A 13,226-nucleotide genomic window follows, 5' to 3' on the forward strand; every position below is an offset into this window, starting at 1 on the left:
CAGTACAAACACACGTAAAGATCTTTGGAGATTAGTAAAAGCAGGTAAGGTAATCCCCTGTGAACTGCGCTGCAAAGAGCCCTACATATACATCAAACCACATTGTCTGAGTAGTTCAAGCATCTTATCTAAAGTGGCATCTTGCCTTACGTCATCTGGACAGTGCAATGTTGTTTTTTATGCTGTTTTTTGTAAAGCTTTTGAAGCATTTGTAAGTGATGTGAGTGTTTTCACCTCAATATCTAATTAAGAAATTATAGAAGAAGCATTTTACTCTGGTTATGTTTTTGTGTTGTAATCATGATGTTGGCTATTTCCTTTACAGATTGTTGTGTAAAGTGATTACTTCTGGAATTGTTGTACAGCAGCAATAGCCTTTTCCCAACCAGGAAGTAATCTTGCTTCCAGAAATGAGCAAATATTTGAATAGTTTCTTCTGCATTTAAAGTCCTGTTTGAACGGTACACACTTTAGCAGATGGCTCTTGTGTAATGACTGCACACCTTTGTCAATAACACTCAAGCTAATGCACCCATTTTACTGTTCAAAATGTTACTGTAGCATCTGCATTGTTTCACTGTCGTATACAGAAGCCTTGTAAGTTATAATATAGGATATTGTTATGATATTGATTTTGTAATTCAGTGAATAATTTTATATTCAATGATTTAAGGCCCTCAAGTGTGGATATATTTAAAGATTTCGCACTTTATTTGCTGGTCCTTGATCCATAGTCGTTTTCAGAGAGATGCAGTTGGGGGTTTGATCCTCCGTCCTCCTGTGATCATGTCGAGGTATCCTTGGGCAAGATACTGAACCACCAGTTGCTCCTGATGCTGCGTCATCAGTAGGTAAATGTGCTAACAGTGTCACAGCATATTGAGTACCTCACAGGTGGAAAAGCACTGTACAGGTGAAAGACACTTTAAATGTGTTTAATAAGTGTGTGAGGCGTATTTTGGTCTTAAACATGGATGTGTCCCATGTGAATAATGTCAGCTGAACAGAGAAATTTGAAGATAATGCAATGCTTAACAATAGATAGATCAAAATAGATGTTGTTACACCTTTTTTCCCCCATTTGTTGATGGTCATGGATTGTAACCTCCATGAATAGCAGGGATCTACTGTACTTCTGCATGTTGTAAATTTGGCGATGTTTGAACATGTATGCAATTAGTTTTCATTTTTGTCATGTCCTGGCAAATTAAAGGCACATGTTCTGACCTGATCTTATTCCTGTATAATTCGGTGCTGATCAGGACCTCTAGATACAAGGGGTTGCTAAGGAACATGAATTCACACATAGCAGCTGCGCCTCTTTAGAACTCGGTAATGCATTCAGCTCAATTTGCCTTGGACCATGTGCACCAGCTGCTCTCCTGTGGCTCTGCCTAAGACAAAAGGCCACATCAATGCTTTTAGTGGAGACGCTTGCAGAATGAAATAATGTAGGGGTCTTTACGAGGTAAACACAGTCAGGATGAGAAATTGGGAAACAAAGATACCCAGAGATCACCAAGCGATCTGATGGTCAACGGACTACATTTGACATCTGCTGCAGCTGACCTAATTTTCTGCAGTTTTCACACACATGTTTGTAGGATCTGTTAAGGTTTACCTTTACATTCCTACATCATAATTCATTTCAGAGCATTTTCAGATTCAGAATTGTAGATGCAAATCAGTCATTTCTTCATTTCCATAACCTGTTCCCAGATCCATTACTTTTGTAGGCGAGGGCAGGCACTAAAGGTATGGGTTGGTGACAAACAAATATTACTATTTCAGTACGTTGTGTGACCAGTGTGTTCAGGATGGGTGTCAAGATTTCTCATTCAGAAAAAAATGGCAAAGGTGTATCCATGACTTTAAATGATGGAAACAAAATACAAATAATGGTGATAACTTTTGTAGTTGCACATACACTGACTAATATAGTACAGTCGTCCATCAATTACTGCGGTTAATTGGGGAGCAATGATACGCGATACAGAATCCAGTCGTCCGTTGCTACATTGCGAACATCGCTCTCAACTATCGTTGTTTTTCAACATTCAAACATGTTTTGTGGTTGACTGTGGTCCATTATTAGTCAGAAAATGATAATGATAATGCGTTTTATTTGCAAGCACCTTTTAAGGGACCCAAGGCAAATGGCATGTTCACAATCCAAACGCAAAACTTGGAAATAATTATACGCCAAGGGCAGCTTGTTGTTGTATGGAGCTGGGTGACATACAAATGACTTATGTACCGATATGAAACTATATTTTTCTGCCATTATTGGATGGTATATTATAATATTTTCAGCCGATATTATCGGACATCCCTGATTATTATGCTTTTTTATGGTTACCAGATTGTTCTACTGCCATCCCCAGTGATGACTGCATGCAATTAAGACAATGTAAACAATGTGAATTTGTCTTTGTGTCCAGACTCCCTTGGTGGCCCTTTTCCATCCACCTCCCATCGCTGCCACCACAAACCCAAGAGATGCCTGCCTATCCAGTGTGGCAGTGTTGGTGCTCCCCTTCCAGTCAGCCCACTTCTCTTCCATCCGAATGCTAAGGGTTCTCAAATTGTCATGGACCTCGCCCAGAAGACCGTCAAGAGACAGGGTAGTTTCTGCAATGCCATCACTTTCAGCAACAGACCTATAACTCTGTACGAGCAAGTCCGCCTCAAGGTAACACAAGTACACTTTATTGACTTTGTCTTTATAAAATAAACAAACCTGTTTTTCTTTTCCCTAGATAACTAAAAAGCAGTGTTGTTGGAGCGGGGCTCTGCGTCTGGGTTTCACCTCCAAAGATCCCTGCAGGATAAACCCAGACAACCTGCCAAAGTATGCCTGTCCGGATCTGGTGTCCCAAAGTGGCTTCTGGGCAAAGGCTCTTCCCGAAGAGTTTGCAAACGAGGGCAATGTTATCACCTTTTGGGTCGACAAGAAGGGCCGTGTTTTCTACCGCATAAACGAATCCAGCCCCATGCTGTTCTTCAGTGGAGTCCGAACAGCTGATCCCCTCTGGGCTCTAATTGATGTTTACGGACTGACCCGGGCAGTGCAGCTGTTAGGTAAGCTGGTTGAAGAAGCATGCATTCTAGAACACTGGTTTGTCTGTGGGTTTCAACTGGTTTTTCACTCAAAGTGAAGTTCAAAAAGATTTCAACTTTGTAAACTTTTTTCGGATTAACTCAGTAGGTAGGTTTAATAGTAACAGTGCGCCTATTTCTTCTGTATACCAACCCACTGCTTGTGTCAATTTGAACTGGGGTTCAAATGTCTCACAGTCCGCTTTCCCTTCATACCTGGAGGTCTTCACTGTGGGAGGAGCCACCCCCCCTTCATGCAACACAGCGTAAGCTGCAGTGCTCGGATGCTTTCTCTCTCCTTATGAGGCGCTCTTCTCTCACAGATATCTGCAGCTCTCCTGTTTTCAGTCAGCATTTGATGGCCTTCCCCTCCTGCTCAAGCTTGACGAAGTTGCCCAGAAACAGGCACGCACCTTGAAGCAGTGTAACATTATTTTCATGTTATTTTTTTGCTCAGGCAAGACCTGCATCCCACTGAAAAAGGGTTCTTGACTCACTTTAGGTCATGGCCCACCAGTTGAGAATCATTGTTCTAGACGTTCTTGGACAGTATCCAAATGTTTACTTCATTTTTAATCATGGTGATTTCCTTTTTTTTTGGTTGGGTGTCTTCCAACTACAACGTATGTCTATCCTCATGATTCTTTTAAGTATGTTACCCAGATCAGCCCTCCACATATATTTATTTGCACATGCTCCTCCACCTCCAATCTCCCAATGTACAGTAAAGCCTTCCATGAAGCAATAACCACTTCCACTGAACAAATGCACTCTATTTATGACCGATATCTGCCCCCCCCCCCACAAAAGCACTCAAAAGCAGCAAGGGGAGGGACAAACTGTTGTGCATTATCAGGATAGTTGGGCCTTAGCCAACATACCAACAAAGCATAGCACAGTATGGTATGAGCCACACTTTGTTGTGACGGAAACTACACGTTTTTTCCCCCCGGAGAGTCTGTAGTCTTACTGCTGTTGTTTAAAATTAGCCCCAGCTAACAACTCCTATACTGTAGGGGCCATCTTTGCAGGGAGTTGATTGAAACTTATTGGTGGGATGTTTTTTGTTTGCAGTATGAGGGTTTTCCCTGAGTGTTTGCTTGGCATATCTAGTCTAGTTTGTAGATTAGAAGGATTTTCATAGTCAAATCTGATTTGCTATTTATCCATAGTCAACTAATACTGTATATAATTAATACTGCCCGTATGGGCATGATTTTTCTCCCGATTTCTGGTATGAATGTGAGTGTGAACGTTTTTTTGTCTCTTGTGATTAACTGGCCACCAGTCAAGGGTGTATCCCGCCTCTCGACCTTTCGAGCCCTGGCAAGCATGTCAATATGAAGTTAATTGAGACATCTACATCTAACTACTAAAGGTATCTACCCCCACAAACCTGGTGTTTTCATCATGGTGGAACCGATGGCGATGGATGGTAGGGAAATACAGTACTCAGACGTGCACTTTTTGACACTGGCCAATTTTTTTGTCTGCGCTGTGCATCCTTTTTATGTTCAACGTTCCATGAACCTCCCACATCTGCTGATAAGCCCTGGGGATTTTACATCTGAAGAGTTTTTACATCTGAGGCCTTGATGTTGCTGTCATTATAGACATGCCCATGTTTTGTTTGGTTTATTGTCACTTGTTTAACTCTTTGACTTTTATCACAGATAAATCAGCAAATTATTTACCCAATATAAATAACCTGCATTTTTTTATGTTTGACTTTGACAAATAAGCTCTCTAGAGAAACTGACCTTTGGATTGTGCCTTCCTCAATCATTTTAGGGTATAATACATGTAAATACCATATGGCAGTTTTGATATTACAGCAACTGGCTCATTTTCAAATTTAGAAATAATTTGGTTTTGGTCTCACTGTCACATCATGTCTTTGGCAGCAGTCACGTCTTCATTTAGCCCTTTCATTCATCATATCTATGCATATTTTATGCTCACCACAAAAATGTACACTAACTGAGGCAACATTTTGTAGAAAATTTTTGACATTAACCAAAAAACACGTTATCTGGGGCGTATGCTTATTGACAGAATTAAAAGTATCTTATATTACAATTGACTTGAGAGATGAGATGTCAGAATCATTACTTTCTGTAGTATTTTTCTGTTTGCCCTACACAGCGTCCGAGTGTGTCCTTGTCAGAGCTTGCCTCTGTGGTTTAGATAGATTTCTTGATGAGATTTTTTTTAAAGGCTGCTGAAATTATCTCATATATTGCTTTGTATTTAATCTCCTTGAGAGTGTACAAATAGAAGTATTTGTCTTATTAAAGGAACCTGAAACAGGCTATAAACACAACTTTATCACTGTTGACGTTGGTAACCAAATAGTTGCCTATTTATTCTGTATGTTGTTTTTGTCCACATGATAAGTGATAGTCCAGACTGAACAATGGGTTTTGCTGTCGTTTTTTTAATCACCACTACCTCATGGAGCAAATATTCAACTTCTGATAAATACTTTCTCTGGTGCGGCTGATGAGTTGAAATCTTACAATGTCCACTTGATTTATTCCGCTCATTTGTTTCTATTATGTGCTGAGCACATACTTGCTCAAACCACCTTGACTGTTTTCATTAGAACCCAAAAGTTATCTTCAGAACAAAATGCAGTTAACTATTAACTTTAAACCTTACAGATGTCATTTATGTATAAGCGTATGTCTAAGCATACTGATGTACAGCAGGGATTCTCAAACAGGGGTCCAAAGACCCTGCTGGAGGTCAGGGTAGGGGTTAGCGCTCGGCGGTATGGACTTAAACTCCCATCCCGGATCCATTTAGTTGAATATCGATATTATGATATATATTGATATTTTTCCATAAACTGAAAGTCAAATCCAAATACTGTATATGTGCAAAGTTTTATTAAAATGTAAACAATAGTATAGAAAAATAGCCACTGAAATAAAATAGCATATTCTTTTTTTAAAATAAATATGGAAAAGTTAAATATACTGCTCAATCTTCAGTGCAGTCGTGCTGCACTCACGGTAGTCTCTCCAGCCGGGTTTGCGCCGTTAGCACTTCCACCTCACCACATTCCCCATGACGACAGACGGTGAACATGGTTGATGCTGTCTTTGAAGACCTTTATACCATCTTTCGGCGTTCACTCCCGCTATACAGCCTCTCCATCTCCATATTTCCGTGGGGATATCAGCTCATTGGACGTAGCAAAGAGATGCTCATCCCAGCCCTAGTGGGGTTCTGCAATTTTCTTTTGCAATAACTTGAGGTATGGCGTATTGTTAAAAGTGTATAAGTCTGAATAGGAATAGGAATTGACGACATTAATGATGACATCTCCTGTCACAGGCCTGGGTATCAGGTGACGACTGAACCATAAAATTGTAACATTTGTCAAGATTTTCCTAGAAATCAGGCTGGAGTGAAGCTGTCCATAATATTTTACATACAACAAGAAATGGCAGAACATGTGTTTACAATATAGACTCATGTCCTGGTTCTCAGGTTTACTGTCTCATATGCTCTGACAACACATATCAGAGATATGCACACAACAGGACTTGACTTGAAATTGGAAAAGCAGCTGAGTAACTGAGTAATCCCAGCTGTTATGAAGCAGCAGTCACTTTAGTAATCAACACAGGCCCTCCTTAAGATGTGCCTAAAGGACAGGATAATCAAGCCTGATTGCAAAGCTTTGGGCCCTCTGGCACCTTTCACCATACTAACCCAAGGAAAACAGTTTGGTCCATCTGGATGTCTCCTCAGAAAACCAATCTATAAATTTAGTTCATAGAAATCATCGGTAATTGAGTTGGCAAAAACATGGTGAGTCTTGGCTATGCTTTTCAGATAACGGATTTAGTTAGCAGTACACGTTGACTTTAAGTTGACAATAGGACCCCATTGCTCAGTTTGTGCAGCTGGTGATTGGCTTAGAAACCAGAGTGATGAGAAGAAAGAATATATTGTATACTGTATGGCATACTTTGAAAATGTTTTTTGTTCACGTCCAAATATGTACCGCTTATCCTGTTCAAACAGACTATCCTCAGTGACTTTGGATGAAATGTGGACTACGTCCTTGACTGGCTGACAGTTAATCAGAGGCACATGTAGAAAGAATCATGTCGTCAACATTTATACTCTAGCTCGTCACTTCCTGGGAACGTAGCTGGGAACGTCACCTGAGTGAACCACTACACTAGTTTTTTGTTTGTTGCTATGAATGCTTCCTTTTGCCAAGACCACCCACGGAACGTAACAATAGTAAATATCCTGAATGTCTCACGGTAATCAAGTAATGGAACGCAGCAAATGCCAATTTTTAATTTTAAGATGTGTGTGGTTGTTGAAATTAAACTTAAAAGTACAGCAAAGTACACTTTAGAAGATGGCTTGAAGATTTGAAACAAATGATACTTGAAGCACTCCTGGTCTAATAGTTTTGGCAACTGGCTTTCACTGGACAATGCTGTCTTTTAGTAACTTGAAATAATGTGGCAACACATTGTCAGCAACGAGAGACACTTTTGTTCAGCGATGGTTTTATTGTGAACTTGACTGGCATTTGCGTTTAACTTGACTGCACACAGTCTCCTAGTTATTAACAATTCTTAAAAGTTATCCATGTGGAAATGTTTAAAAGCTGATTTAGCATTGCTATATTGATGGTTGTTAGTCAAGTAATCCAAAAATGTAGTATTACATTTCTATAAACTTTGGCCTATCTATCCAAATAAGCTCCACAGTGTTTTTTGTCTGCCTTTCATTGAAAAGCAAGAAGGTACATAGATCAGTCAACAAATTGTCAGCCATAGTACAGGGGAAGAAAAGACAAATCTCTGGATATATACTGCATAGCGCGAAATGATGAAGAAATGGTGTGAAAATAGTTTTCATAAAAAGCCAGTGATTTGAGGATATCATGTAATTTGCTCCTTTTGCGACGTTGATATTCACATTGAAAGCAGAGGGCAAACCGATAGGTGACATCTGTCGCAAATAAGTTTTGGGGAAATTAACCAAAGTTATTTGACTTGGTTAGCGCGCAGAGAGACCAGGGTTCAATTCCACCCTCGGCCATCTCTGTGTGGAGTTTGCATGTTCTCCCCGTGCATGCGTGGGTTTTCTCCGGGTACTCCGGTTTCCTCCCACATTCCAAAAACATGCTAGGTAAATTGGCGACTCCAAATTGTCCGTAAGTATGAATGTGAGTGTGACTGGTTGTTTGTCTATATGTGCCCTGTGATTGGCTGGCCACCATTCCAGGGTGTACCCCGCCTCTCGCCCAAAGACAGCTGGGATAGGCTCCAGCACCTCCAGCGACCCTCATGAGGAGAAAGCGGTAGAAAATGAATGAATGATTTGACTTGGTTGTCACATGCTACTGATACTTTTAATGCAAAATCCGTACTGGGTCGAGGTATAACAAGGCTCTTGTTTCTCTTCCTATCTCAGATCAACTGTTGCCAGGCGTCAATTACACTCTCACAATGCAATCCTTATATTTTGAGGGGGTAGAGTACTCATAACTTTGATCAAGGTTGGCAGGTCCGGTATTAACAACCCATCAGTGAGTGCTTTAAACTATGTTGGTGTAAATGTGAATGGTGGTGACTCCTGTTTGTTTGCCCTCCTTCTTGTGTGCATACAAAAATACAACAAAGGCTCAAAGTCCCATATGATGGAGGTTATTATCACGGTGGTCCTGGCATTCGTATTGGCAAAGAACAATGGCACATGCTGAATTCTGCCGATGACCTATGGGACAGGGCTTTTGTGACTTACCGGGCATTTTACCCTGCTCTTTGTTATGGCCATGTGTCATCTTGGAGTCTGTCCAACAGCCACCCGTTCGTTCAAAGCCTTCTACCCTGTTGAGGGAATGAAGTCTGGGCCTTTGCCAAAGAATAGAGCACATCCCAAGCATCTAGGACAAAGACCACTGTAACTGCCCCCCTCTTCTACTGCCCTTGCTTTCACCTTTCACCTTTTCAGCTTACAGTTGAATGATGAGTCAGTCGGTACAATACTACAAATTCAGTCATTTTTAATGACTCATCAGAAAAAAGTTTGTTTTTACCTTTTTCCATTCTTTAGTAATCAGCAGCAGAACATAGTTAAGTTTCAGGAAAATGTCAGTTCCCAACTAGAATATGGGGAAAATACAGGTTTTTCTGGAAAGATACATTTCAACCATAATTTTCACTTGGACACAAATATTTTTGCTCAAATATCCAAACATCAACATAAACAACACAAAAGATTACATTAAATTACATCAATACTTTACATCAAAATAATTTATTTTTTAAAATTGCTCCGAAGTGAAATACATTAGTTTGGAGTTGCATCATCATCATCTCCTGTTTGGACTTGCATCATCGTTTCTTTTTGCCTTTTGTGAAAAAAAAAAAACATTAAAGATGCATAAATATGTTGTCGTGTGGGTGGTTTGGGTTTAGAAAAACAAATAAGTACGTCTTTGGTCATGAATGACTTAAATATTTTTTTTAATCTATGATAAAGTGAGGGCGCGATATTCAAACCGCAATGTTGTGAGTGCCGACTGTACATTGCATTGCAAATATAAGGTGACTGTATCAGTTGGTATGGTGTTATTACAGTATTTCATGTGTCAATTGCTCTAATAATGGTTAAAAAAACAATATATGTATGCATATATATATGTATGCATATATGTATGCATATATGTATGCATATATGTATATATGTATGCATATATGTATTTATATATGCATATATGTATTTATATATGTATGTATTTATATATGTATATATATGTATGCATATATGTATTTATATATATAATATATGTATGCATATATGTGTATATACATACACACACACACACACACACATATATATATATATATATACACACACACACACACACATGCCTACCTACATGCCTACATATATATATATTTATATATATACAGTGCATCCGGAAAGTATTCACAGTGCTTCACTTTTTCTACATTTTGTCATGTTACAGCCTCATTCCAAACTGTATTAAATTAATCTCTTACCTCAAAATTCTACACAAAATACTCCATTATAACAATGTGAATAAAGTTTTTTTTTGACATGTTTTGAATTTATTAAAAATAGAATACAAAAAAAATCACACTTACATAAGTATTCACAGCCTTTGCCATGAAGCTCAAAATTGAGCTCAGGTGCATCTTTTTTCCACTGATCATCCTTGAGATCTTTCTACAGCTTAATTGGAGTCCACCTGCAGTAAATTCAGTTGATTGGACATGATTTGGAAATATAATAACTGTCTATATAAGGTCCCACAGTTGACTGTGCATGTCAGAGCACAATCACCAAGCATGAAGTCAAAAGAACTGTCTGTAGACCTGCGAGACAGGATTGTCTTGAGGCACAAATCTGGGGAAGGATACAGAAAAATTTCTGCTGCTTTGAAGGTCCCAATGAGCACAGTGGCCTCCATTATTCGTAAATGGAAGACGTTGGGAACCACCAGGACTCTTCCTAGAGCTGACCGGCCTTCTAAACTGAGCGATCGGGGAAGAAGCCTTAGTCAGGGAGGTGACCAAGGCCCCGATGGTCACTCTGTCAGAGCTCCAGCGTTCCTCTGTGGAGAGAGGAGAGCCTTCCAGAAGGACAACCATCTCTGCAGCAATCCACCAACCAGGCCTGTATGGTAGAGTGGCCAGACGAAAGCCACTCCTTAGTAAAAGGAACATGGCAGCCCGTCTGGAATTTGCCAAAAAGCACCTGAATGACTCTCAGACCATGAGAAACAAAATTCTCTGGTCTGATGAGACAAAGATTGAACTCTTTGGTGTGAATGCCAGGCGCCATGTTTGGAGGAAACCAGGCACTGCTCATCACCAGGCCAATACCATCCCTACAGTGAAGCATGGTGGTGGCAGCATCATGCTGTGGGGATGTTTTTCAGCAGCAGGAACTGGCAGACTAGTCAGGATAGAAGGAAAAATGAATGCAGCAATATATAGAGATATCCTGGATGAAAACCTGCTCCAGAGCGTTCTGGGGCGAAGGTTCATTTTTCAGCAGGACAACGCCCCGAAGCACACAGCCAAGATCTCAAAAGATTGGCTTCAGAACCACTCTGTGAATGTCCTGGAGTGGCCCAGCCAGAGTCCAGACTTGAATCCGATCGAACATCTCTGGAGAGATCTGAAAATGGCTGTGCACAGACGTCTCCCACCCAACCTGATGGAGCTTGAGACTTATTGCAAAGAAGAATGGGCAAAACTGCCTAAAGATAGGTGTGCTAAACTTGTGGGATCATATTCAAAAAGACTTGAGGCTGTAATTACTGCCAAAGGTGGATCAACAAAGTATTAAGCAAAGGCTGTGAATACTTATGTAAATGTGATTATTTTGTTTTCTATTTTTAATAAATTCAAAACATGTCAAAAAAAACTTTTTTCACATTGTCATAATGGAGTATTTTGTTTAGACTTTTGAGGTAAGAGATTAATTTAATACAGTTTGGAATGAGGCTGTAACATGACAAAATGTAGGAAAAGTGAAGCGCTGTGAATACCTTCCGGATGCACTGTATATATATATATATATATATATATATTAGTATTTTCTGATAAGTTGCTCCGGAGTATAAGTCGCACAATGCAAAAAATGCATAATTAGATTAGATTAGAAAAACATACATACGTCGCACTGGAGTATAAATTGCATTTTTTGCAGGTAATTTATTTTACAAACTACTTGACCAAAACAGACATTATGTCCTCTTGGAAGGCAAGTTCTAACATTAATAAAAGAATAGAGAACAGGCTGAATAGGTTTGAATAAGCCAACACAGTGGTTATTCAGCGAAATGAAAAATAAACATGAACAGAAAAGATGTAGATTTATGTAACATAAACACTTTTTTCATTTATAAGTCGCTCTGGAGTATAAGTCGCAGGAACAGCCAACCTATGAAAAAAAGTGTGACTTATAGTCTGGAAAATACAGTATTTACAGGTTTTCTATGCCATATAACTCAGTAAATATTCGATTAATGAATAAGAAATCCTACTTGTTAAGCCAGGAACCAATCAACTGTGATAAAAGAGGGATTACTGTACATGCATTTAAAAAAGCACTGTGTTCAAACTGTGCGACAAACGATACTCTGCTACACTGAAGGAAGAAATGAAATTACTCAAAACATGACTGAGGATTTGCAATACAGCTGCTGCTTTTGATTTAACCTTTAAACGTACATATTTCATTGGTCACCAGATACAGGACCATCTTTTAAGAATTTAAATGCAGTGTAATATAGTGAAAAGTCACTTGCTTCATACCTGTCCTCATCTCTGGAGCAAATGCGTTGGAACCTTAGGAGATGTGACTTGACTATCCCATGAAACACATGGATCCCATAGAAGATGTGTAGCGGCACGTGTGTATCTGTGGGTTTAAACAAGGCTTGTGGAATAGACCGGTGATTTTGAACTTGTGAGCCGCCGACATTGCCAAAAAATCAATTAAAAATAATGAATACACCATATGTCTGTGCTATTTTCTTGCTACGTCACCACAAGATGCACTCTATGTTTATGGTGACTTGGCATCATTTTGAACTTAATGTACTGTCCGTCCGACACAGAGCTAGAAAGCTAGATATCTGCTGGAGGCCAGCGTGCTATGAAGAGACAAGTGTCTCAACGCTGCAGTTCACGTTGTGTTGCATCTGGGAATTCCGCCCACAGTGTCTCACAGGTACAGTATGAGGTTTGCCACTTCATGCCCAGTGCTATCTATTATCTCGTGCAGAGGAGTGGTCTGCAGAAAAAATGGCACTCCTATTACTGTATTCTTAAACGTGCCTGCTGAGTTAACAAGAAAAAAAGGTGAAATGTTCTTCAATTGCATTTTTTGTCTCGAGCTGAATCAGAAGAGTTGGTTTAGCTTTATTTTCTTGAAGAAGTTTCACCTTTCCGAGTCCAGTTGTTTTGATTCAACTCTTCAGATATACCATGTACTAAAAACTTGACATACACTTTTTCTTCAAATAATTTCTGGATATTTGTGGACATTTATTGTTCCTGAGCAGGAAGAAGATGAGATGTAATGCATGCAAACAGGCCCGCAAG

At 39.6% G+C, this 13,226-nt stretch overlaps 1 protein-coding gene across 1 annotated transcript in view; it reads left to right on the top strand.

Moving 5' to 3' along the window:
• The window catches only part of neurl1aa (neuralized E3 ubiquitin protein ligase 1Aa), a 31,791-nt gene that overhangs the window by 5,177 nt on the left and 13,388 nt on the right, over positions 1–13,226 (top strand). The window contains exons 2-3 of the mRNA XM_058046598.2: positions 2,442–2,692; positions 2,760–3,081. Coding sequence (XP_057902581.2) covers positions 2,442–2,692; positions 2,760–3,081 — 573 coding nt within the window. The remainder of the gene's footprint in view (positions 1–2,441; positions 2,693–2,759; positions 3,082–13,226) is intronic.

Source organism: Doryrhamphus excisus, linkage group LG9, assembly GCF_037039965.1.
Source record: "Doryrhamphus excisus strain RoL-2023G ecotype Guam linkage group LG9, RoL_Dexc_Guam_v1.1, whole genome shotgun sequence".
Classification (NCBI taxonomy): domain Eukaryota; kingdom Metazoa; phylum Chordata; class Actinopteri; order Syngnathiformes; family Syngnathidae; genus Doryrhamphus; species Doryrhamphus excisus.